The following is a 24726-nucleotide window of genomic DNA, read 5'->3' as shown; positions in this document are numbered from 1 at the left end:
CTGATCTGATCTGATCTCTGATCTTTGAGCTGTTTGCAGATACTGAGCAGGTAGAAGAATTTGCTTAAATACTGAGCAGGTAGAAGAATTTGCTTACCAGCCGGTAGATCTCAGACCACGCGGAACCAGAGGTTGGTGATGTTGTCTCCCAGTTATCACACCAAGACGATTGGTGCTGATCATGCACCCAGCAACTCTACCTCACCCAGTCTCTAACACTGTACCCTGAAAATCATGGATAACTCAATTATAGTTTGAGTCTCAGCTACCCGGACTCCTTGCTTGGCCCTGCAATAAACGCTACACTTTTGACCATAATCCAGTGTCAGTATATGGGCTTTACTGTGGTCCCACAAGCAGACCCAAATTTGATTTGGCAACAACTGCTCCCTGTCATCTATCTCCCCAGACACCCCAACACTGTAGATTCTTGGATTGCAGCCTGTTGCATCCAGATTGGACCATGTCACTCCAGTACCTGAGCCCTCCTGGGGCTCCCCTTTGCCCTCAGGATAAGGGAGAAGGTATAATTTCTTGCTCCTGGCACCAGTAGGCTCACATCCCATTTCTCAGCTGCCCTTGCTGTAGCTCCAGGCCCAGAAACACTTACCCCCCTGTGCTGTTTCTGACACTCCCAGGTCCTGGGCTGGGCTGGAAGTGGGCACAGATAGTCTGACACATTCCTGCTGGCAAAGCTCCCCCAAGGCCAGGTGAGAAAGTTGTCCCCCATCCCAGGTAATCCCAAGGCAATGAGATCAGCAGCCCCTTCATATCTGTGTCTTTCTCCTAAAAATGCACCATGTATATCCGAAGTGGCTGGTGCCCATGGTTGGCCATTCCCATCTCAGCTCACCTTACCTAAGATCAAGCAAGAGAGAATCCACTGCAGGGCCCCCAAAGTCTGAAACCTGTGCTCCCATGACACCAACAAGGGTGCAAATTCCACCATCCTGGTTCCTCTTCTGACTCTGGAGGCTTCTCTGAGCTCTGAGACACCTTCTGGTTTTTGTTTCAGCCAGAGATTGTCTAAGCATTTGCGAGGGGTGTGGGTAGGTATCCAGACCAGCCCTAAGGTCTCACTGTGCCTGATCCAGCAAGGACTGATTTCTTAGGAGAAACCTTTGCAACCACCTACCCTGGACCAAGTTGAATAGGGAGGAAGATAATTACAGTTCACTCCTCAGGCAATACTTTATCTGTTAGATCACCTTTGCTCAAATCTTGCCCCTTACTCGGCAAGTGAAGCACCAACTATAGGGTATTTCCGTTCTTTTCCCACCCACCCGACTACTTGGCTGCAATAACTGTTTCCTTTCACCTGCCAGGTCCACTGTTCCTTTCCACAAATGTGCAGTACCAGTTTCTACCTAAACACCTCTCAGCCCCACCATTTCTTCCGCCTCTTGCCCTATTCTGCACCTCACCTGCAGAGCACAACTCCTGCAAGAGCCATCTGCATTCTGCATCCTTCCCTCCCATTCTGTTCTCCCTCTTCTAGACTTCAAACATCACTGTTTCATGGAACTGCCTTTGACAAGTTCACCAATGGCCTCCACGCTCCACGCTCCTGAATCCAGTGGTCAATTCTCAGCTCTCATCTTGACCTCTCAGCAGCCTCAGACACAGCTGGTCTGTGGACACCACAATCTCCTGGTTTCCCTCTTGCCTCTTTGGCAGCCCCTGTGTCTCCATGGTAGCTCTTATCCTTTACCAGGCTAAGTGTTTGGGGTCCCTCCTGCCCCCTCAGTCCCTGGACCCACTCTCTTCTCTCCACTCTCTCTCCAGCAGAAACCTCGTCCAGGCTTATGGCCTCGGAGTCTGTCTATAGGACCAACACTTCCAAACTGCATCTCCAGCTTAACATCCCCCTGGGCTCCAGACTTGACTGTGTAGGTGGGTACTTGACATCCTCCCTGATAGTCTGCTCAGAACCTCCATCACAGCCTGTCTAAGACTGAATTTGACTTCCCCTCTTGTTGGACTGCCAGACAGAGTCGAACACGACTGATGCAACTTAGCAGCAGCAGCAGCATCTGCTGCAGCCAGTACGCAGGTAGGGATAGAAAGTGGTCGATGCACAGTTTGGGAAAAAGAAACCAGAGACAGAATTAAAGTTTTAGAGATGGGACCAGGGGACTCAAGACCTCTTGGATCAAGAGCCCTGTTGCTCAGAGCCCATCACTTTTATTCCATGTCTTGGCAAGCAGAAAATAACTGTTTTGCTATGATGAAGTCAGCCTCCTGTGCCCCCGGTCACATCTCCCATTTTACTGGTTACTTTAAACTATCTTTGTTATTTTCTTGTACAAGGGCCTTCATCTAGCTGGAGGTCATAGACCCACATATGCCTTGGGAAAACATCTTAGTGTGTGCACAAGCAGTGTTCTGAACTTGCGCTGACCTGGTGTTCCAATGTCCACACTACGTTTTTCCTTAGTTTAGCAGAATATGCCGACCCCAACTAATCAACATGATGTACTTTCATTTGGGTTATTTTTATTGCTATATTTTGCTTTTATTCTTTCCCCATGGTGATTTTCTCATGCTATAGCCAGAACAACAGGCGGCTGACTATTAATCCCTGCATATCCCCCTTTTTGTTTTTGTAGCAGAAGATATTTGACCTTGAAACTGCTTTCTTCATTAGTTCTCAAAGGGCTTTTTGCGTGCATCTGAGGACTGAAGAGAAGATTATAGTGAAACAGCAAAGCATAGCTAGTGTTTCAATGAGACCACCTCTGATATCTTGGATCCACTGGACAGGACTCAATGAGTTAAGGCCCTCTGCTATTCCTTGAAGTGTGTCTGTATCTGGTAATAGTCTAAGAGAAGCATACTACTTGCCAATGATTCTTGTTTGCAGCTTTTTAATAGCTAGAGTAAGGTTGTCAGCCATATGGCCCTGCAAGTGCCGTCTAACATTTTCCCAGATGTGTTTAGATTGGTTATATTTCTGGGGAGTTACACAGAAAGTAGTAATGTTCCAGTCACTCTTTAAATGTATTTGTAATTTAAGATTTTGTATTTCTTCTCTTAAGAGTAACATTGCATTTTCTAAATCCACCAACCGGTTGTTAATCTCATCTATATGAGTTTGGGCTCCCCAGTATACGCTGAGATTTTTGTGTATGTCTGGAGACAGTCTTTTTTACCTTGATGAGGTTGTTCAGAACTTAAGGTATCCAATTTCTGGAGAAATGAGGCTGGGAGAAAAGAAAAATGTTTTAATTTTACCCACAGGTATAAATCACTACATTGTTTTAAGCCATCAGTGACTTGAGTTTTTTTTATATATCTGAAAACAAAGATTAGAAGCCAGTAATGTGTCAGACAAAGAGTCATGAAAATTGAATTATATTTAGCAGTCTGTTTAATCTCATGTACCAATTCCTTTGTTCTGTGGTCTTTGTCTGACAATAAAGGACATCAGTGAAAAGTGATAGTCTCTAAGAAGCTCATGAAGTTTTTACCAGTGTCTTTATGACCTGTCCAGCAAAGTGGATGCCCTGACCACTGCAGACTGCAGAAAATGCATTGTAACCATTTTTTCCATTGTGAGATATTAACCCTGCAGCCTGGAAAGGCTGCTGCTGCTGCTAAGTCGCTTCAGTCGTGTCCTACTCTATGCGACCCCATAGACGGCAGCCCACCAGGTTCCTCCATCCCTGGGACTCTCCAGGCAAGGATACTGGAGTGGGTTGCCATTTCCTTCTCCAGGAAAGGCTTTACCCTATCAAATAAAAGTGAGGTTTGTCAGGGAGCCGGGAAAAGCCAAGCGGCCGTCTTGGACTTCCCATAGCCCTGACTGGTTTATAGCCATTGTTTATCCATTTTAAATTTTCTGATGAGGGGTAAATTTTGTAGATGCAGAATGAGCTTTGTCTATGTGTGCAATAGTTTCCATAGATCATTGTGAAATAACACTCATTGATTTGTATCAAAGTAACAAAAGATTTTAAAAGCAAGTATGAATCACTTAAAAACAAATTTACATAGTCTGTTATCAAAAGCCATATTGCAAGAAAACTTTATTCTTTAACAGGAAGAGAAAACGAAATTCCAGATGGTACCAGCTTATATTCACTGTGAAACAATAATTATTTACTTAGTCAAAATAACAATAAGACTTTAAAGGCAGTTTAATGTCTTAAGAAATTTGTATCATGTGCAAAACTCTTATTTCACTTGTCATAAACTTTTTTTACATTTTTTGTAGTCATCACTTCATTTATCTATTTAAAGATTATTTCAGGATGGCACAAAATATTATTAACAGTCCAAAATCTCTTTAGTTTCTCTATTAGTATTCAGGAATTAATGTTTCAAAATCTTACTTTATTTGGAAATGACTTAGCTATTCAATAAATGTTATCATTTAGTTTAGTACAACTCTAGAAATTTAAGTTACCCCAATTCACAGAGATTATTTTAGATAGACATTTCTAAAATATAATTATTTTAACAGAGTTTATCTAAAAGTTTTCATCTCATTTACATATATATATATATGTGTGTGTGTATAAGGACCTACTTTCTTTGTTGACAAATTTAGTTTACCTTAAACTTAGGCACAATAAAAGTATTGAACAATGTTGATAACTTAAGACATGTCTTAATTAGATTAGCAAACAGTCAGATATTTAATTTTGAATATTTTTCAGTTCATGTGAACCTGAATTTAAACAGAGCTCATTTATAAATTAACGTCATATCATCCAAAAACAAAGACTCACACTGAGACCCAGATAAATTTAGACAGACAGACAGACAGAGATCTCACAGTTTTCCGCTTGAAATTTAAAATGTCTCTTTGTCTTTCCTTTTTTTTTTTTTTCTTCTTAGTTTGAGTTCTACCAATTTGTTCATGGCTGGAGTCCCAGACAGAGTGGGCTGTGTATCCCAAGGACATGATAAGAGTTAACTTCAGGTTTTTTCCTGGCCTGTTTTTGTTTCTCAGGCAGAATTGGAGCTCCAAATAAGTATTTTAACAAATCAACTTTTTCTTAATTGCATGTGTAAGAAGAACCGGTTTTGCAATTTCAAAAAATATTTTAACTACTTTTCTCCGGAGTCTGAAGAATATCATGGCCATTCAGTGTCAAAAATGTCATCTCTCTTTTTTGTAGTCATAGTTTTATAGCTAAAGATTAAAACCAGGGAAGGTTCAAATTGGCTCTGATGACAGGGGTAGCCTGACTGGTAAGATGTTGTCCCAGCAGGGATTGTCTCTCTGGGGAGGTGAGAAGTAAAGAAAGCCTGTCCTTTAACCTCTATTTTCTCCCAAGCTCTTCTGTAGTATCGCCTCACCTGTTCTATAGCTTAATCTTCCATAAGCACTCGATTTTGAGTTCTCCTCCAATTTCCACTGCCTATCAATCGATCTAAAGAGATGGGGACCTGCCTGACTTGGTCATGAGCCACCATAATCAAATGGGAACCCTCAGTTGTCCCTGCACTATTTCCAAGGTAAAAGGAGAATTTACTCCGTAATTCTGAACAGCTTGCTTAAGTTCCTTTAGTATTTTGAAGGGAATCTGTTTGTGTACAGCCTCATATACCCCATTAGGATTATTAGGATCTGTCCCAGGAGCTATCCATTCATGTATTATCACTGGAAATGCCATAGTCATAGAGTCCAAGTCATCCTCCTGTCGTGTCCAACAAATACCTTTCTGGAGGGGTGACAGAACTGCTGTTTGTTGTAAGGAAGGAAAAGCTTGAGCCTCTCTGGCGGTTAAGCCAGAAGAGGGAGGAAGAGAAGGCAAAGGAAATTCATCTTCCCCAAACAAAAGGTACAGAAGGAACTGCAGCTTTAAGAGCCTCCTGAGTTTTTCGTTCTACCCTCTTGGGCTCTGCATATTTACGTCCTCCCTCTGATGGGGTTTCACATTTATCTTTACTCCCTTCTGAGCTTTCAGGGGTCTGAAGAGTCCAAGTTGACCAGATAGACACAGGCAAGGGCATTCCCTTGCAAAGAGGTTTCTCTAATTCACTACCTATCTTCTCCCATGTTCCTAAATCTAAAGAGAAGGGAACCATGAGCAATATTCCTCAATGGTTTATGAAAGCTCCAATAGCTGGCCCTCATTTTTTTTTGTTCCCTTTGCTTTCAAAAGCTGCCTTAAGAGGCGTATGTATGGCTGGTATTGTTCCAAGCTTTTTGAATTTCCCGTGCTTAACCCTGGTTTCAATGCCTATGAGAGTATTATTTACCACAAGGGGGAATTTTTGGAGGCCTCGCCCCACTCTTCTTTAGGCCGTGTGCTGATATTTCAACTTTAGCTTCACTCTCGGTGATCCTTCACTACTGAGCCCCATGTTGGGCACCACTCACTGCAGCCAGCGCAGCAGGTAGGGATCAAAAGTGGTTGACACACATTTTGGGCAAAATAAACTAGAGACAGAATTAAAGTTTTAGAGATGGAACCAGGGGACTCAAGACCTCTTGGATCAAGAGCCCTGTTCCTCAGAGCCACATCACACATTTTGTTTAGTGTCTTGGCTAGCGGAAAATAACTATTGTGCTACCATGAAGTCAGCCTCCTGTGCCCCCGGTCACATCTCCCATTTTACTGATTACTTAACTATCTTTGTTATTTTTTTGTACAAGGGCCATCACCTAGCCAGAGGTCATAGACCCACATATGCCTTGGGAAAATATCTTAGTGTATGCACAAGCAGCGTTCTGAACTTGCGCTGACCCAGTATTCCAAGGTCCACATTACATTTTTCCTTAGCTTAGCAGGGTATGCCGACCCCAACTAATCAACCTGATGTACTTTCATTTGGGTTATTCTTTATTGCTACATTTTGCTTTTATTCTTTTCCCATGGTGATTTTCTCATGGCTTAGCCAGACCAATGGGCAGCTGGCTATTAACCCCTGTTCACTTCAGTTGCTCAGTCATGTCCAACTCTTTGCAACCCCATGTAATGTAGCACGCCAGGCATCCCTGATCATGATAAACTCCCAGAGTTTATACAAACTCATGTCCATTGCGGAGAAGGCAATGGCAACCCACTCCAGTGTTCTAGCCTGGAGAATCCCAGGGATGGGGTCCCACAGAGTCTGACAAACTGAAGCGACTTGGCAGCAGCAGCAGCAGCAGCATGTCCATTGAGTTGGTGATGCCATTCAACCATATCATCCCCTGTCATCCCCTTCTCCTCCTGCCCTCAATCTTTCCCAGCATCAAAGTCTTCTCAAATGAGTTGGCTCTTCGCATCAGGTGGCCAAAGTATTGGAGTTTCAGCTTCAACATCAGTCCTTCCAATGAACACTCAGGACTGATCTCCTTTAGGATGGACTGATTGGATCTCCTTGCAGTCCAAGGAACTCTCAAGAGTCTTCTCCAACACCACAGTTCAAAAGCATCAATTCTTCGGTGCTCAGCTTCATAGTCCAACTCTCACGTCCATACATGACTACTGGAAAAACCATAGCCTTGACTAGACGGACCTTTGTGGGCAAAGTAATGTCTCTGCTTTTTAATATGCTGTCTAGCTTGGCATAACATTCCTTCCAGGGAGTAAGTGTATTTTAATTTCATGGCTGCAATCACCATCTGCAGTGATTTTGGAGCCCAAAAAAATAAAGTCTGACACTGTTTCCATTGCTTCCCTACCTATTTGTTATGAAGTGATGGGGCTGGATGCCATGATCTTAGTTTACTGAATGCTGAGCTTTAAGCTAACTTTTTCACTCTCCTCTTTCACTTTCATCAAGAACCTCTTTAGTTCTTCTTCACTTTCTGCCATAAGGGTGGTGTCATCTGCATATCTGAGGTTATTGATATTTCTCCCAGTGATCTTGATTCCAGCTTGTGCTTCATCCAGCCCAGCATTTCTCATGATGTACTCTGCATATAAGTTAAATAAGCAGGGTGACAATACACAGCCTTGACGTACTCCTTTCCCTATTTGGAACCAGTCTGTTGTTCCATGTCCAGTTCTAACTGTTGCTTCCTGATTGCATACAGGTTTCTGAAGAGGCAGGTCAGGTGATCTGGTATTCCCATCTCTTTCAGAATTTTCCACAGTTTATTGTGATCCACACAGTCAAAGGCTTTGGCATAGTCAATAAAGCAGAAATAGATGTTTTTCTGGAACTCTCTTGCTTTTTCAATGATCCAGCGAATGTTGGCAATTTGATCTCTGGTTCCTCTGCCTTTTCTAAAACCAGCTTGAACATCAGGAAGTTCACGGTTCACGTATTTCTGAAGCCTAGCTTGGAGAATTTTGAGCATTACTTTACTAGAGTGTGAGATGAGTGCAATTGTGTGGTAGATTGAGCATTCCTCAGCATTGCCTTTTTTGGGGATTGGAATGAAAACTGACCTTTTCCAGTCCTGTAGCCTGTAGTCCTGCTGAGTTTTCCAAATTAACTGGCATTTTTAGTGCAGCACTTTCACAGCATCATCTTTTAGGATTTGAAATAGCTCAACTGGAATTCCATCACCCCCACTAGCTTTGTTCATAGTGATACTTCTTAAGGCCCACTTGACTTCATATTCCAGGATGTCTGGCTCTAGGTCAGTGACCACACCATCGTGATTATCTGGGTTGTGAAGATCTTTTTTGTACAGTTTTTCTGTGTATTTTTGCCACCTCCTCTTAATATCTTCTGCTTCTGTTAGGTCCATACCATTTCTGTCCTTTATTGAACCTATCTTTGCATGAAATATTCCCCTGGTATCTCTAATTTTCTTGAAGAGATCTCTAGTCTTTCCCATTCTATTGTTTTCCTCTATTTCTTTGCACTGATCACTGAGGAAGGCTTTCTTATCTCTCCTTGCTATTCTTTGAAACTCTGCATTCAGATGGGTATATCTTTCCTTTTCTCCTTTGCTTTTCGCTTCTCTTATTTTCACAGATTTTTGTAAAGCCTCCTCAGACACCCATTTTGCTTTCTTGCATTTATTTTTCTTGGGGATGGTCTTGATCCCTATCTCCCGTACAATGTCACAAACCTCCATCCATAGTTCATCGGGCACTCTGTCTAACAGATCTAGTCCCTTAAATCTATTTCTCACTTGCACTGTATAATCATAAGGGTTTTGATTTAGGTCATACCTGAATGGTCTAGCGGTTTTCCCTACTTTCTTCAGTTTAAGTCTGAATTTGGCAATAAGGAGTTCATGATCTGAGCCACAGTAAGCTCCTGGTTTTGTTTTTGCTGACTGTATAGAGCTTCTCCATCTTTGGCTGCAAAGAATATAATCAATCTGATTTCAGTGTTGACGATCTGGTGATGTCCATGTGTAGAGTCTTCTCTTGTGTTGTTGGAAGAGGGTGTGTGCTATGACCAGTGTGTTCTCTTGACAAAACTCTAGCTTCATTCTGTACTCCAAGGCCAAATTTGCCTGTTACTCCAGGTGTTTCTTGACTTCCTACTTTTCATTCCAGTCCCCTATAATGAAAGGGACATCTTTTTTGGGTGTTAGTTCTAAAAGGTCTTGTAGGTCTTCATAGAACCGTTCAACTTCAGCTTCTTCAGCGTTACTGGTTGGGGCATAGACTTGGATTGCCGTGATATTGAATGGTTTGCCTTGGAAATGAACAGAGATCATTCTGTCATTTTTGAGATTGCATCCAAGTACTGCATTTCAGACTCTTTTGTTCACTGTGATGGCTACTCCATTTCTTCTAAGGGATTCCTGCCCACAGTAGTAGATATAATGGTCATCTGAGTTAAATTCACCCATTCCGGTCCATTTTAGTTCACTGATTCCTAGAATGTTGACGTTCACTCATGGCATCTCCTGTTTGAACACTCCCAATTTGCCTTGATTCATGGACCTAACATTTCAGGTTCCTATGGAATATTGCTCTTTACAGCATCGGACCTTGCTTCTATCACCAGTCACATCCACAATTGGGTGGTGTTTTTATTTTGGCTCCATCCCTTCATTCTTTCTAGAGTTATTTCTCCACTGATCTCCAGTAGCATATTGGGCACCTACCAACCTGGGGAGTTCATCTTTCAGTGTCCTATCTTTTTGCCTTTTCATACTGTTCATGAGGTTCTCAAGGCAAGAATACTGAAGTGGTTTGCCATTCCCTTCTCCAGAGGACCACATTTTGTCAGAGCTTTCCAAAGTGGTTACACAGGAATTCCTTGGGGTTCACAGGTTAGGACTTCCACTGTTTGAGTGCCTGGGCTCCTCAGATACTTCACTGTGTCTACAGCGGTTTCCTAATGCCTAAAAGTGGTGAAGCACATTTTAAAATGTTTACTGTGCAGACTTCCTTGGTGGTCCAGTGTTTAAGAACCCACCCTGCAATGCACTGAACATGATTTCGATCCCTGGTCAAGGAACTAAGATTCCAAATGTGCAGGGCAACTAAGCCCGCATGCCATATGTACTGAGCCCTCATGATCTATAGCCTGTGATCCACAAAAGAGAAGCCCTCCTCCAACAAAGAACGGCTTGCCAAAAAAAAAAAAAAAAAGGTTTGATGGCCATTTGAATATTATTTTATCACAGGTTATTTTGTAGATTTTAATACGACTTGCATGTGAAAGCTTGTTTGCGCCCCTACAGCCAGCCTCTTTCACCGACTCTGACGTCGGTCTTCTCACTGGTCTCTGTCTCTGTGCCCTTTCTCCCTCCCATAGACTCAACAGCCAGAGGGACTGCTGGGTCAGAGGGTATGTGACTGCACGAGCTGGGCAGGAGTAACGCCAGGGTTTTCCATAAACAGCAGCACCAGTTTTCATCTCACCTGGAATATACCGGTGCCCCACAGATGCAGACCATCTCTCCTTGTTGGTAAATTCAGACACCTTATTTCCTGGTGTGTAGAGAGATATCCAGTTGGGGTCTTGATTTCCATTTCCTTATCATGAATGGTGAACATGACTTTATTTGTTGCATTTCCTCTGTGTGAAAACTTTATGAGGAAGGAAAACAGTGGAATTGGGCAGAGGGCAAGGGCAAACCAAAATGGCCCATCAGAGTGGCCCTGAACTGGGCTCAAGTGGCCGAGGCTGACATCCTGCCTGGGTCTGTCTTAGGATCAGCTGCCCCTGTGCAGGCAGCTCTGCAGCTCGAACCACCCCTCCTTCCTTGAAGGTGTATCTCGGAGTCATTTTCCAGGGTCCTCCCTCAAGGCAGATTGGAAGAGCCCTAGATGAGAGCTGAGACCAGTCTTGCATTGGCCACTTTCCAGCCATGTGACTTCAGGCAAGTCTTTCTTTTCCCAGAGCCCCTCATCCTACCAAGTATTGGGGGCTAAGATGACAGCCCCTAGTGACCAGTCTACAGTGCTCAGCAGTCCACCAGGGGTTCTGTGCCCCTCACCTCACAACCTTGCATGCATGTGTGCTAAGTAGCTTCAGTCATGTCCAATTCTTTGCAGCCTATAGTCCAACCTATGGACTATAGCCTGCCAGGCTCCTCTGTCCATGGGATTCTCCAGGCAAGAGTACCAGAATGGGTTGCCATGTCCTCCTCCGGGGGATCTTCCCAACCCAGAGATCAAACCTGCATCTCTGACATCTCCTGCATTGGCAGGCGTGTTCTTTACCACTAGGGCCACTGGGAAGTCCCACCCCCTCCTTTACAGGCCAACAACCAGGCAGCACCATATGTCCTGGGGCAGTGCGGCTCCTGTGTGGTCTGAGGACCTGCCTTGTCCACGAGCTGCCTGTTACTGATTCCAGACAAGGTAAGTATGGAGGTGGGGAGTAACTGCTCAGAAACCTCAGAGCAACGTGACAGAGTAGTTCTATGTGTATTGAAACTAATAATTAATTATTGGATGCATACTATTTGTTTTCTTGCTTCATTTTTAAAATTATTTGTATCACATTTACAAATAGATAAATCCGTGATAGATTAGAAAAGAAGGAAAAATACAAAAACCTGGTCCTTTACCACAACATATTGAGAAACACTAATCTAAGTCAACTCCAACACCAACCTCAGACATATTTAACATGTTTTGAGGGAGGAGGCCCCATTTGATCCTCAACCCTGACATTTACAGATAAGACCAGAGTTCAATGCTGTTTCTATTCTATTCAAGGTCCCTTTTATTTTTTTTTAATTTATTTATTTTTAATTGAATAACTGCTTTACAATATTGTATTGATTTCTACCAAACATCAACATAAATCAGCCATAGGTTTAAATCTGCTGGAAAAAGGAATCTTCCTCTCATTTCCATTTTTTTACAGTCACATAACTTGACAGACATGGCACCTGTTCAAACTCATTAAAAAGCAGACACTCAGGTCAGCTCACTGTCAGAGAGTGAGAGGAAGACATGGAGTCTAAGAAAAGCCCAAACCTAGCTCATGATAGACACAAACCCACTCAGGTCTTTAAAACCACTTTTGGGCATTTATCAACAGAAGGGATGAGGAAGTGCTGGCACTGATTGGACCCTCTTTGGTTCCAGGTGAAGATGGGAGGGGATGTGGGCTGTGTGGGTGCCCACCGTCCTGGTGTGTTGAGAGTCCACGGTTACATCCGGTGCCACTGGTGTCTTCAGCGTAAAATTTGGCCAAGTTTGAGGCCACTGTAGGCAAGGCGAGGGCAGGACAGCTGTGCATGCAGGTTTCATAATGGGACCAGGATTCTAGAAAGGTCTTTAACCTCTGATATGAACCTCATCTGCATGAGGAAGTCACTGTCAGTTACACTGAGATACTGTATGTATAGCATCCACCCAGAGCCAGCACAAAGTAGGTAATCACTGAGCAGTTTGCTCAGGGAGCTGACTCTGCCCTGCTGTGGGGTCACCAAGACAGATGCTCAGTCCAGCCTGAGGCATCCACTGCCCTTCTACCTGGCCCATGACCCGCTCCAGCTCAATCACCTTCCAGGGCTCCTCCCAACCTGGGGATGAATTCCTGACCCCTGGACTGGAGGCAGACCCCAGACAGCAGGCCAGGCATCCTCAGGGACCCTGTCTGCCTTGCTCCCTCTCTATCTCAACTGAACTTTGCTGTACAAAGGCCTAAACCTCAGCCTCCTGTTCCCTAAACCTCACTTGACCCTGACCCTCACCAGGAATTCTCTCCCACATGTGCTCTGCCCACTCCCTCCTCTCTGCCTTGGCTCCCTGAGCAGCTCCCACGTTCCCACCTCTGCCTCCTCCTGATCTCTAGCAAAGCCCAGTCCGCCCTGAGAGGGTGAGGCTGGGTCAGGCCAGGTGGTTGCTGGCTCACCTTTGTCCCACTTGTTGTCACCATTTAGCAGTGTCACCAGGCAGGGCCCCAACAGGCCATTTGTTCCCTGTGAGTAATGATGTCTGAGAACAAAGGGCAGCCTGATTTCAGGACACTCCTGCGGACCTCTGAGCCTCTCTACCACAGCGGACAGCTCCTGTGCTCCTCAGGTGGTCTGAGTTGGCCTGTGTGTTGGTGGGAGATCTTCCCACAAAGGCAAGGACCCTCAGGCAGGTTAGGGTGATAACGGGGCGTCAGGGAGCAGATGCTGTGCAGTACTGGACCCTTGCTGTGAAGCTCCTGGATCTCTGTTTCCTCGGGGAGGCCAACTGCTTAACAAACCCCTCAGCATTAGTGCTGAATGCATGAAAGGACACTTCTGTCCACACAGAGTCCAGTGCGGATGTTCTTAATAGGGTACCTCTGTAGGCAGCCCTCCTCTCAGATCAGGCTCTCTGCTCTTAGCTTGTTTGACTGAGGTCTTCAATGTGTGGCCTCCACGGTTGCAGTGACAGAGGGGTATCTCCTTCCCTCTGGCCCAGCCAGTCTGTCCCCATTCCCTATCCCGGTGCACTCAGTCTGTTGGTCACCTTGTACTGCATCCCAGCCAGGCCTGGGCTCACAGCCATGATTCCTACCTCTGACCTGTGCTCACACCTTTGCCCTCCCTACCTGGGGCCCTGCTGTGTGAGCATCTCAGCCTGTGTCCTCCAGGCAGACAGCCTCCTGCAACACCACAGTGTTGAGGTTGCCCAGTCCATTCTCTGAGAGCTCGATGGCTGTCACTATGGTAGCGCCTGCAAGATGCCTGCAATGACTTCATCTCCAGGTGTCACAGCCTCCGACGGAGAGTGGACTGGGCTTAGGGCCTCACGTCAAACAGATAAAATAAGGCAGATTTGCTGGTGAGTGACTCAGATCTCGGTCCTAGGAGGCAGTAGTGCTTCTCTCTCTCTGTCTTGGGCTCCCTCTCAGGCTCTCTCTCTCCTTGGTGACTAGCTTTGGAGAATCCTGGTAAGCATCACTTGGCAGCCTAATGGATTGGCCCACAATGCAGGGCTGTGAAGCCTTCTGCCAGCAGCCACTCGGGAGAGCTTGGGAATGATTCCCCACTGTAGGCTTTGAAAATGTCCCCACTGGAGCAGGTCTGCTGCCTCCTCCTGAGTGAACTGAGCAGGAACCCCTAGGTGCTTCCAGCTCTCTGGTGACTAACTTGACCACTCATCAGTCATGGATCTTTCACACCTAACTTCTCTACAAGAGGGATAACTAACTTTGATTCAGCAGTGGATTGGGAGAGCGGGATTTTAGCTTGAGGGTGGTGGGTGTGCAGGGCTCAACCAAGGAGGTGACCTTCGGATGATCAAATTGAGGAGACAGAGCATCCTGGGAAAGAGATCAGCAGGTCCCAAGACACAGCAGGTGAGAAAGCTGAAGGATCAAGAACCACCCAGCTATCCACAGAGATGTGGACTTCATAAATCCTTACTGCCTTCAGCCACTAAGGTCTGAAGTGGTTCAATACTAGCAATAGAAAACTGCAGTGGGCAGGTACTTCTCTCCTGGAAAATCTAGCCCTTCCTTAATGGCCCTGCTTACCTGCCACTTCCTCCCTCTTCCCTTGATGGAAACCATCAGTTCCCCTCTCAACCGCACTGCACTTGATTCCCCCCTCTCTTGGGACCCTATTGCTCCCACCTCCTAGGGTCAGAACAGGCCATCAAGAGATGCTGAGTACATTTATGGCCTGCCTGCTAATTACTCTTACTCCCCAGCACTCCTCACAGGATGGGGAATGGTTAACCATCTCATAATATTATCTATTCCACTCACAAACCCAAGTTAGGTACTGTAATCCTTATTTCTCTGATAACAAACATGAGGTTGAAAGGGGATGGGTCTTGCCCAGGGTTCAGTTCAGTTCAGTCGCTCAGTCATGTCCGACTCTCTGTGACCCCATGAATCGCAGCACACCAGGCCTCACTGTCCATCACCAACTCCCGGAGTTCACTCAGGCTCACATCCATCAAGTCAGTGAGGCCATCCATCCATCTCATCCTCTGTCATCCCCTTCTCCTCCTGCCCCCAATCCCTCCCAGCAATCAGGGTCTTTTCCAATGAGTCAACTCTTCCCATGAGGTGGCCAAAGTACTGGAGTTTCAGCTTTAGCATCATTCCTTCCAAAGAAATCCCAGGGCTGATCTCCTTCAGAATGGACTGGTTGGATCTCCTTGCAGTCCAAGGGACTCTCAAGAGTCTTCAACACCACAGTTCAAAAGCATCAATTTCACCTAAATTTACATCCACAGAATTTCTCCCTACTCCCCCCACCCCCAACACCCCATTTGTACTTATTGCTGTGATTAGCTTCTAGAGGGAAAAGAACCTGCTTTCCCACTCCAGATGTGGGCGTTCATAGTACTGGTCCTACCCTACCATCCTGTCCAATCATTCATGACACATATCCCAGAGCCAGTGACCCAGAATTTTCCTTATCAGAAGCTTGTCCCCTACCGCCCTGCTTGCAGACACTGACCATTCACTCCTCATTTTCCTTCTCTGGCTGGTCTGCCCTGTGTCTGCACATAGCCTCCCCCTTGTCTCCCACAGAACAGGGGAGAGGTGGTAAGTTGGAGCTGATTGGTCAGGGAGGAAGGAGTAACATGCCATTCTCTGGCCCATCGGATCCACCATCTGGGAAGAGGACACAGAGCAGAAGGGCTGCAGGGCCAGGCTGGGACACAATGTGAGGCTCCCAGTTGGGGAGAAGAGTAGAGGAAGAGAAGGCTGAACAGAATTCTTTCATTGATGAATTGACATTTATGGAGCTCCCTTCTGTGTCACAGTCAGGGCTGAAGTTACAAAGGAGGAACAGTGGCTGACTCACGGAGCTCTCAGCCAATGTGACATCACAGCTGAGGTCAGAGGTCATCTTAGTCCCTGGGGGAAACTGAGACTCAGAGGGAAGGTGAAGAGGTCTGCCGCGGTCATTCAGCTAGTGATAGAGCTACAGTCTCCTTCCCCACTTTCTGGCCCCTCTGGCTGCCACTCTGGGGCTCGGAGGACTCAGAAACTCGAAGGTGCCAGAATAATTCAGGAGGTTGTGGCCTCACCCTCCTCTTCACCTCAGGGAGGGAGGAGCTGGGATAGGCAGAATGAAGGATGGGAGAGCTTGTAGCAGCTGGGGGCTGCTTCTGTGCTGTCATTCAAGGCAGAGGAAGAGAAACCTGCTAACTGGAGCTGTTCTTGTCCTGCCCATTGAGTGACAGGACCACAGAGGACAGAGACACCACACATCATTCTCTCCCATTTCTCAGGTGGGCAGAATGAAGGAAAGGGCCCACTACAGAGGAATCAGTGCAGGAGAGCAAATCACCTATGCCAGAGTCTGGTCTCCTCTGCCAAGGAGCCAGCTGTGACCCAAGGCCTGGCATAGGGTGGAGATGCAGGAGTCAGTCTCCAGAAGGCTCTGGAGATGTGTTCAACAGACACCTCCATGAAGCCTTCTGGGATCACAGAACCTTCCTCCATCCTCCCTAATGCCAGCACTGCCCTTTGGAGGAGCCCCTCCTCTGGGGAGGCACTCAGCAGATCTCCAAGTGTTGGTCTCTGGGGACGTTGTACTTGAGCTTGTGGGCTTCGAAGAGGTTTTCCAGCTCCTTCATGTAGCGCTGATGCAGCCTGTCCACCTCCTCCTGGGATGGATGTGGTGTCTTCTGCACTTCGATGGGCTTCCCCACTGCAAGACATAGAAGCAAGTGGTGGCTCAGAGCCAGAACCACTGAAGGCACAGGGACCCTCGGGGTTCCCACCACAATGGTCATCTGAGCAGGTAAGCACTCTTTCTCCTTCCCTTTCAATTCTATTTTGGGTCATAGATTCTGAGACGTTAGGGCAACTCCAAGATTCTGACATATTAACAATATGACCAGCTGGTGTTTTAATTATTATCTCTTATGTCATCCTAACAATCCTAAAAAGATAGAACCTGCTATTATTCCTATTTGACAGCTGAGGCACTGAGACTCAGGGAGGTTGAGTAAATTGGTCAGGGTCACTTAGGAAGAATCAGTGACTGGTTGTAAGCCCTGAGGATGTGCTCTTAGCCTCATGGACACGTGGATCTGGGAGTCTCAGATGCCATGAGTGGAAGTGTCTGTATGTCTGGGAGGAGGTGGCCCACAGCCCAAGTGCCTTCTACCTCCTCTCCCTCCACGATGTCCTTCAGTGCCCCCTATTCTAGGGAGGACATGGGAGGATCTGTCAACCTCCTTCCTCAAGTTCTGCCTGGCTCAGAAAGCAGCTGTCCTGTCTTCCTCTCTTGAGAATGGTTCTGGAGGCATCAGTTGTGAATTATATTCAAGAAAATATTACCAGACAACCCAGGGAAAGTCATGGTGTAGAGGGTTGGCCAAGTCTGTACTCAGCTAAGAAATGACTGGGTGAGTGGAGATGAAAAGACCTCACTCTACAAGCTTTGCCATTGAAACCTAGTTGGAATCCAAGACAAAAGCAAATGAGACAATCAAATAGCTGCAAAGATGGTGCTAAATCCATGCACTAAGGCCCATGCCCATTATTTACAGGGAAATCCCTCAGGCTCTCCTTCACAGCCTGCTGATTGCTACTTTACACACAATACTATCAGACCTGGAATGCCCTTCCCTTGTATCCACTTCTCCAATAAGCCTTACAAGATCCTCCTGTCAGAATTAAACCCTCCTCTCTGGCATCATAAAAAATCAAATCGACCCTGATCAAACCTCAACTTTGTATCAAGGACAGGGTGATCTTTTGGAAGTGATTTACCTTCTCTGAGTCTCAGTTTGCCTTTAGTAAAATGGTGATGATAATCACTGCCTACAAGGTTGTTGGGAAAACTAAGCTGCTACATGTAAGCAGTCAGTGCAGTACCTGATATACAGCAGGTGCCCAGTAATCAGTAGTGGTGACCATATTTTTTTTGTCTTGGTTAGATTTCCCATCCCAAATTTTCTGTCATCAGGATTATCTGCCTGTGTGTCTGTTTCACACTCTGGAACGTGAACTCCATGAAATTCAATGATGTCTTCAGCTCATGTCTATTCCCCTTTGCAACATGAGCTTTAGCCCCTTACTGTGTAGCCCTTTCCTCTCCCAGCCCGAGTCTAGGCTCACCCACGGTGGTGATGGGCCGGCGGTAGGGCATAAGACCAAAGCTGTACTGGAAGACTCCACGGCCATAGAAGAGTGGGATGGAGACTCTTACAGTCTTCTGAAGTCGGTGCTGGAACCAGCGCACCCAGGAGCCAGGGGAGTTCTCAACCTGCTTGAATATGTCATTCTCCCCAAAGGAGAAGATAGGTACCAGAGCTGCCCTAGAGGAGACAGGAGAAAGTGAGTGTGGAGGGGCAAGAAGGCACAAGCTGGTCACCTAGCCTCCTGCAGGGACCTAGTGAGCAGGAACTGGAGCAGAGGACAGAGCCCTGGGGCAAAAGTAGGAGGCCTTGGCTGTTCTTCAGACCTGCCACAGCCTTGCTCTGTGATTTTAGGCAGGTCATGGCTCCTCTCTGGACCATGGGTTTCCAGTCACACCATGACAGGAGAAAGAATGCTTCAGAGAGCCATTCCAGGTATAAAACATGCAAACTTTCTGGAAAAATTTCTTCTTCCCCAGTTAGCTTGTATCCTTCACAGATGCTTCAAGGTAAGAGAACAGCTCTAAGCTGTGCCCCAAACAACATTCTCCCAAATGCCCTAGACTCAGATGTAGTGCAAGTTTTCAGTAATATGACCCTTGACCCTATTCCCTTTAATCACCAAATCTCCCTTCTAGAATCTTCTCTGGCTATTTGGGAATGAGACAGTACATCGATCACCAACACAGAATCTTCACTGTCAATGGATTCATCTGTGCTGTCTTCCCACCAAAACACAATCCTTGCCAATCTCCAGTTGAACCCAGAGCCCTCTTCCCAATACCCATGCATCAGGGCAAGCCTGATGAAGCCCTTGCGGTTCCGCAGCACCAGCTTGTAGCCTCCAGGCCTGGCATCCAGTGCCTCCTGGACGCCCCCAACAATGATGGCCATGAGGTTGCCACCTCCTTCCCTGCTCAGAATGTGAGCAGCACTCTCCTTGTCTACTGGGACCAGCCCTGGGGAGAGAGAAAGGTGGTTAGGTATGGGGTGAAGGGGCAGGGACCATGTGCAGAGATGTGGGCTGGGCTCCACTCCAATTCCCAACTGTGAATTCCCTGAGGACTGGGACTGAGCCCTTCAGGTCTTCCCAACTGAGTGGATCACCGAGCACAGAGCTGTGGGAAGTGCTTCCTTGAATCTAGCTTCCTTCTCCACTACACATTCACTTGGAAGAAGTACAGAACTGTTGACAGCCCTCTGTAAAATCCCTCCTCCTTGCCTGCAGCCCTCACCCAACTGGGTTACCCAGGGTTGGGAAAACTCACCCCCTGACATGATGTAATCCCTGAAGAAAGGAGTCCAGAACCACAAGTTCAGCATCATCAGATGTGGGCGGATGCCAGGGAACAGTGAGGAAAACCCGGTGCTCTCTGTGCACAGGTTGGTAAAAGCTCCGGTGGCCAGAACCCCGTGGGGGTGGAAGCCAGCAAGGTAGTTCCGGGAGGGGTCCAGATAGGCAGTCTTGACCAGCTGCAGGGACAGCACCCTGCTGAATCAGAGCTGTACCTCATACCCTCCCCCATTCTGCCAGCACCAGTGTGATCTTGGGTAACTTGCTCCCCCTCTCTGAGCCTCCAGTTCTTAGGAGGATGGAGATATGCATGTGAATGCACCCAGGGAGATCCTCTTGCCATCCAAGTCTCAGACTTGCTGTGAGCTTCAGACAAATTGTCTCCCTCTCCAGCTTTCAATGTATTAAATGTGGACATTTGACCCTGCCCTGCCTACGTTCTGCTGAGAATCTCAGGTCTGTGAGTTCCCTGGAATTACCAAGACTACAGGACAGGATAATCATAATTGTCATAGTTCATATACCATCAAGGGCCACACACAAGGCTGCCACTCAAACAGCCCTGTTCTAACAATATTCCCTGTGAGAAAACTCAGCACTTAGGACCTGGGAGTGAGAATTCGCTAGCTATATCAGGGTGGTTGAAAGAGTTTGCAGACCTGGAGGTTGGCCTTAGTCCTGTTTACCCCTCCGTACAATTCAAGTGTCTCCCTGATGGCTCTCTGTTCCCCCTATGTCAGACCTTCATTACCATCTGTCCACCTCTTCCCCTGGCTATTGGCAGCTCTCCCCAGGTCTGGTTGGTCCTGCGGCACAGAGGGTGCACCAGAAACCACCAGACATTGTAGAAGGAGTGGGAGAGGAGAGCTGTGCATCACCAGCAGCTTCCAGGCAAAGTGGGATGAGGACAGAGGGGGCAGAACTGAGTTAACAGATGCTGCTCCTGGACGTCCCTGGAGGTCCAGTGGTTAAGAACCTGCTTGCCAATGCAGGGGACATGCGTTCGATTCCTGGTCCGGGAAGATTCCACATGCTGTGATGCAACTAAGCCTGTGTGCCACAACTACTGAGCTCACAAGCCACACCCACGGAAGCCCACGTGCCTAGAGCCCATGCTGCACAACAAGAGAGAAACCCAATGAGAAAGCCACTGCAATGAGAAACTCACGCACCGCAATGAACAGTAATCCCCACTATCCGCAACTAGAGAAAGCCCACACACAGCAACAAAGACTCAGCACAGCCAAAAACAAAATAATTTTAAAAACAAACTGCTGCTCCCACCAGTTACTGGACAGGCTTCAATGTGCAAAGATAACTGCCAGTGATTCTGTGTGTGACCAACCCCTTCCCCACTCTGCCAGGAAACGCAGGGCCCACCCTTTACAGAGCCCTGGGCTCTGGGAGGCACAGCCTTTAGAGTCAGAGGCCCTGAGGCCCCTGACCCAAGCCCTAAGCCCCTGGCAAGACTACCCAGACCTTGTAATTTGCGCTTCCAGGCGCGGGCTGTCCATTCCACTCGGGTTCAGCTTTGGCACCGTGAAAGATCATCCAGTTAACAAGCTGAAATTTTCAGCATTGGCCCTGAGGATTCTTGTTACCTTCAGGCCCCAGAGGCCTGGCCGCCCATCTCAGAGCAGGGACCCAAGAGATAGCATTGGAGGTGGACCCAAGGGACAGCATTGGAGTCTGAGCCTGTCTGCCCTACCGCAGCTGAGCAGTCCCAGTTTGTCCTGTCCTTGACCTGGACTTGATCTCTGCAAACTCCCTCCCCCACTCTGCCCTCTGGCTCCCCTTGACCGTTTGCAGAAAGTCTGAGGGGACCTTAGGTGGAGTTACCATTGCTTCACAGATAAAGGCAAATTTCTTTCATTCATGCAGTGGGAATTTATTGAATGTGAAATTAAGGACAAGCAGAGATATTTCTGGTTATTCTCACCTGGAAAGGTGTTCCTTAGGAACCCATCTCAGTATGTTTCTTTAAAAACATACCTGACTCCCCATACTGAAGTACTTTATGAATTCTCTTTCTCAGCTAGTGGGAAAATCATTTTGTTACAACCCCCTTAAAGGCAATGAAGCAATATCTATCACTATTAAAATGGAAAAATGTAACTGACCTTTTAAGCCAGCAATTCCACTGCCAAGGAATTCAGCTACAGAATTTCTCACACTTGTGCAAAACAGCATCTGAACAAGATTATTAACTGAAGTTTGTTTGTTTTTTTCCCTTTGGTAATACCAAAACTTGGCATCCAGTCAAATGTCCATCAACAGAGCCTATTTAGACAAATTATGAAATACTTGCTTGTGGGCCACTGTGTAGCCATAGGGACATGCAATGCAACTCTTCCTGTCCTGATAGGGGAAGATGGCCACGATCACTCATCAGGTGGAAAAGCAAAGGGCAAGACCATGTATGCAGAATGTCACCAGCTGGGACAGGGGGAACAGCAGATGGAGACAGGTCCTCCTGGGGGAATATGCCTGATTCTCCACCACTAGCTCTTCAGGAAGCCCAAATGTTGCACTTAGAAAGATCCAACGCTCAGAAATATAATAGTTTCCCAACTTTGCTTGAAATTCCCCCAATAGACCCTAGCTCATAAAATCAGTAAGAGGTGACGGCAGCTCAGAAACAGAGGCTCATTTGACACAGAGTACAGAGGCTTATGAATGGGTGGGAGCTCCAGTCGAGGGTGGACTCCTTGCCTGGGACCCCCTACTTCCTAGCCATCGTAAGATCCCTTCCAGCCCTGTGCTGTAGAAGTGTGTGGAAGAATTGGAGGGTCTCCTGAGAAGTGCAGGGGTCCAGAATCTGGGGCCATAGCCTCACCCCTGCAGGCTCCAGGCCTGGACAAGCAAGTCAAAGTGCTCATCATCCCGCCCTCTGCTGGCCACTAGGTGGTATTGCCCGCCTTCTGTAGGCAGTAATGCCAAAGGCCTGTTGTAGGCAAGAGTCTGCCCACTGTGCAGGTAGAATTTCTGCAAGTGTCCAGTGTCCCACCACTGTCAGTAGTGTCAGGGTTTAGAAATCCTCTGTGGGGCAGAAGCAGGAGAATAGTGGATAAGACAGGCACAGAATCATTTTCTGCAACTGGCAGAAACTCCAGGTGCAAAGGAGGCCCTTTGGAGGCCCCAGGATGGCAGGAAGACAGCCCACTGGAGAGCTTTCAGTTGAAGACTTCATTTCTGTGGAATAGCCTGCACTGGGCTCCCTTACATGTGCGTGCTAAGTCGCTTCCGTCGTGTCTGACTGTTTGCGACCCCGTGGACTGGAGCCCACCAAGCTCCTCTGTACATGGGATTCTTCAGGCAAAAATACTGAAATGAGCTGCCATGCCCTCCTACAGGCATCTTTCCAACTCAAGGATTGAACCCATGTCTTTTGCATTTCCTGCATTGGCAGTCGGGTTCTTTACCACTAGCGCCACCTGGGAAGCCCACTGGTCTCCCTTATCTTATCCCTAAAAACCTCTCCAACTTCATCCCCAGTGTACCTTCTGCTTTAGCCACACTAATGCTCAGAAACCATGCCTTGGTCAGCTTCTGGGCCTGCACTTGCGCTGTGCCCTTCGCAGGCCACCTTTCCTTCCCTGCTGGACTTGGGATTCAGCTCACAGTGTGGAGTGAGACCACAGGGACAGGATCCACAAAAAGAGCCAGAAAGCTCTACTTGAGGCCAGAAACTGCTTATGGCTTTTCCTTGGCTTGGTGGCTGAAGTCACAACACTTCCCCACGGAAACTCTGGCTTTTCTGGCACAGAAGAGTAATCCCTGGTCTGGGAAGAAGACAGAGAGAGATGGGAATTCATAATCTCAAAGTTGAGAGGTTCTGGGGTGAGGATGAGGGACTCTGCCTGCGGCAGCCCCATGGTTCCTCTAAGGCCCCAGCAAACCCTACTAGCTTCTGCTGACAAGGTCCCGGGAGGGCACCTTGCCGAGGAAGCAGATATGGGGTCTGGGAAGACCACCCCCCAACCTGGTCCCTTCAGGTCAGCTCAGCACTGTCCACTCACTCTCCTGTTTCCAGAGGAGGCCCACCTGTCCCTACTGGCACCTCTCTGTGTCCCTATAGCCTTCCCCATTCTATCTGGTCAATAAATCATCCTCGCCCAGTTGCTTACATCTAAGACTTTAGTCTGTCTGGGATTCAGGAAAGGAGTCAAAGGTCAGTTCACTCAAATCAAGGATCCTGTTCCACTCAGGCCTGAACTTTGGGTCCAGGGTCAAGTGTCCAAATGGCCATCAAGTGCCCTGAGTCAGAAAGTCAGAGATTCAGAAGAACTCAGGTGTCAGGGATTGGTGTGATCACTGGATACATTTGTAAATGTATCCAGGATACATTCAGAATGCAACAAGTCCTTGTCCAAGTATGCATAATGTACCAGAGTGAGAGGCAGGTTAGAGAACCTGGAACAAGTTCCTTGTCCTCTCCCCGGTCCCTCTAAACTGACAATGGACAAACTTTAAACCAGTAGAAGAACTTTGTATGTGATCTTGATCACATCCTGTCCCTTTCTAGGGGTGAGTCTCCTCATCTTATGAAGTGTGGGGCTAGATGATCTCTTAGAACCTTAAGTTTATTACCTGCACCCCTAAGCATGGCTGCTGAGGGCTTAACATCTGTAAGATACCTAATGTGTGCCACAATATATGGCTCACAGAGCTCCTTCAAATTCTGTTCATTCATCCATCTTCACAGTGGCCCTACATCCTGGCCAGACAGAAGCTGACTCCTTCCCGGGCCACAGAGTGGTGGAAGCCCAGCTCCTGCCTCCCAGCCCAGTATTTTGTCCACTGCACAGAGGACCACACTTGCCATGGACATGTCCGGCACTACAGTCCTGACCACATCCCAGCCACCCCATTACTCACCGAGATGGGGAAATAGTCCTTCATGTACCTCCATATGACACAGCGCCTGAAGGCCTCAATGCGCCTGCCCCCCTGCCACGGCTTGGATAGATCCAGGTACCACCAGACTGCATATAGGACACTGAAGATCCAGAATCTTGTGAACAGGAGGCCTATGAAGACAGCAATGCAGATCTGGGCTGGGAAGGGAAGCATGAAGAT

At 47.2% G+C, this 24726-nt stretch overlaps 1 protein-coding gene across 3 annotated transcripts in view; it reads right to left on the bottom strand.

The window, feature by feature from the left end:
* Positions 1–11730: 11730 nt before the first annotated feature.
* The window catches only part of MOGAT2 (monoacylglycerol O-acyltransferase 2), a 28019-nt gene continuing 15023 nt past the window's right edge, over positions 11731–24726 (bottom strand). For 2 of the 3 annotated variants that reach the window (XM_061380895.1, XM_061380896.1), the window contains 5 exons: positions 24526–24704; positions 19622–19826; positions 19138–19312; positions 18334–18533; positions 11731–16915 (listed from right to left, as the gene is read on the bottom strand). In XM_061380895.1, coding sequence (XP_061236879.1) covers positions 16761–16915; positions 18334–18533; positions 19138–19312; positions 19622–19826; positions 24526–24704 — 914 coding nt within the window. In that variant the 3' untranslated portion in view covers positions 11731–16760. Of the gene's footprint in view, positions 16916–18333; positions 19313–19621; positions 19827–24525; positions 24705–24726 lie in introns of those variants that run through there. The other variant, XM_061380897.1, reaches the window with a different exon arrangement.

This window comes from Bos javanicus, chromosome 15, assembly GCF_032452875.1.
Source record: "Bos javanicus breed banteng chromosome 15, ARS-OSU_banteng_1.0, whole genome shotgun sequence".
Lineage (NCBI taxonomy): Eukaryota > Metazoa > Chordata > Mammalia > Artiodactyla > Bovidae > Bos > Bos javanicus.
This window is presented reverse-complemented; position numbering and strand designations above follow the sequence as displayed.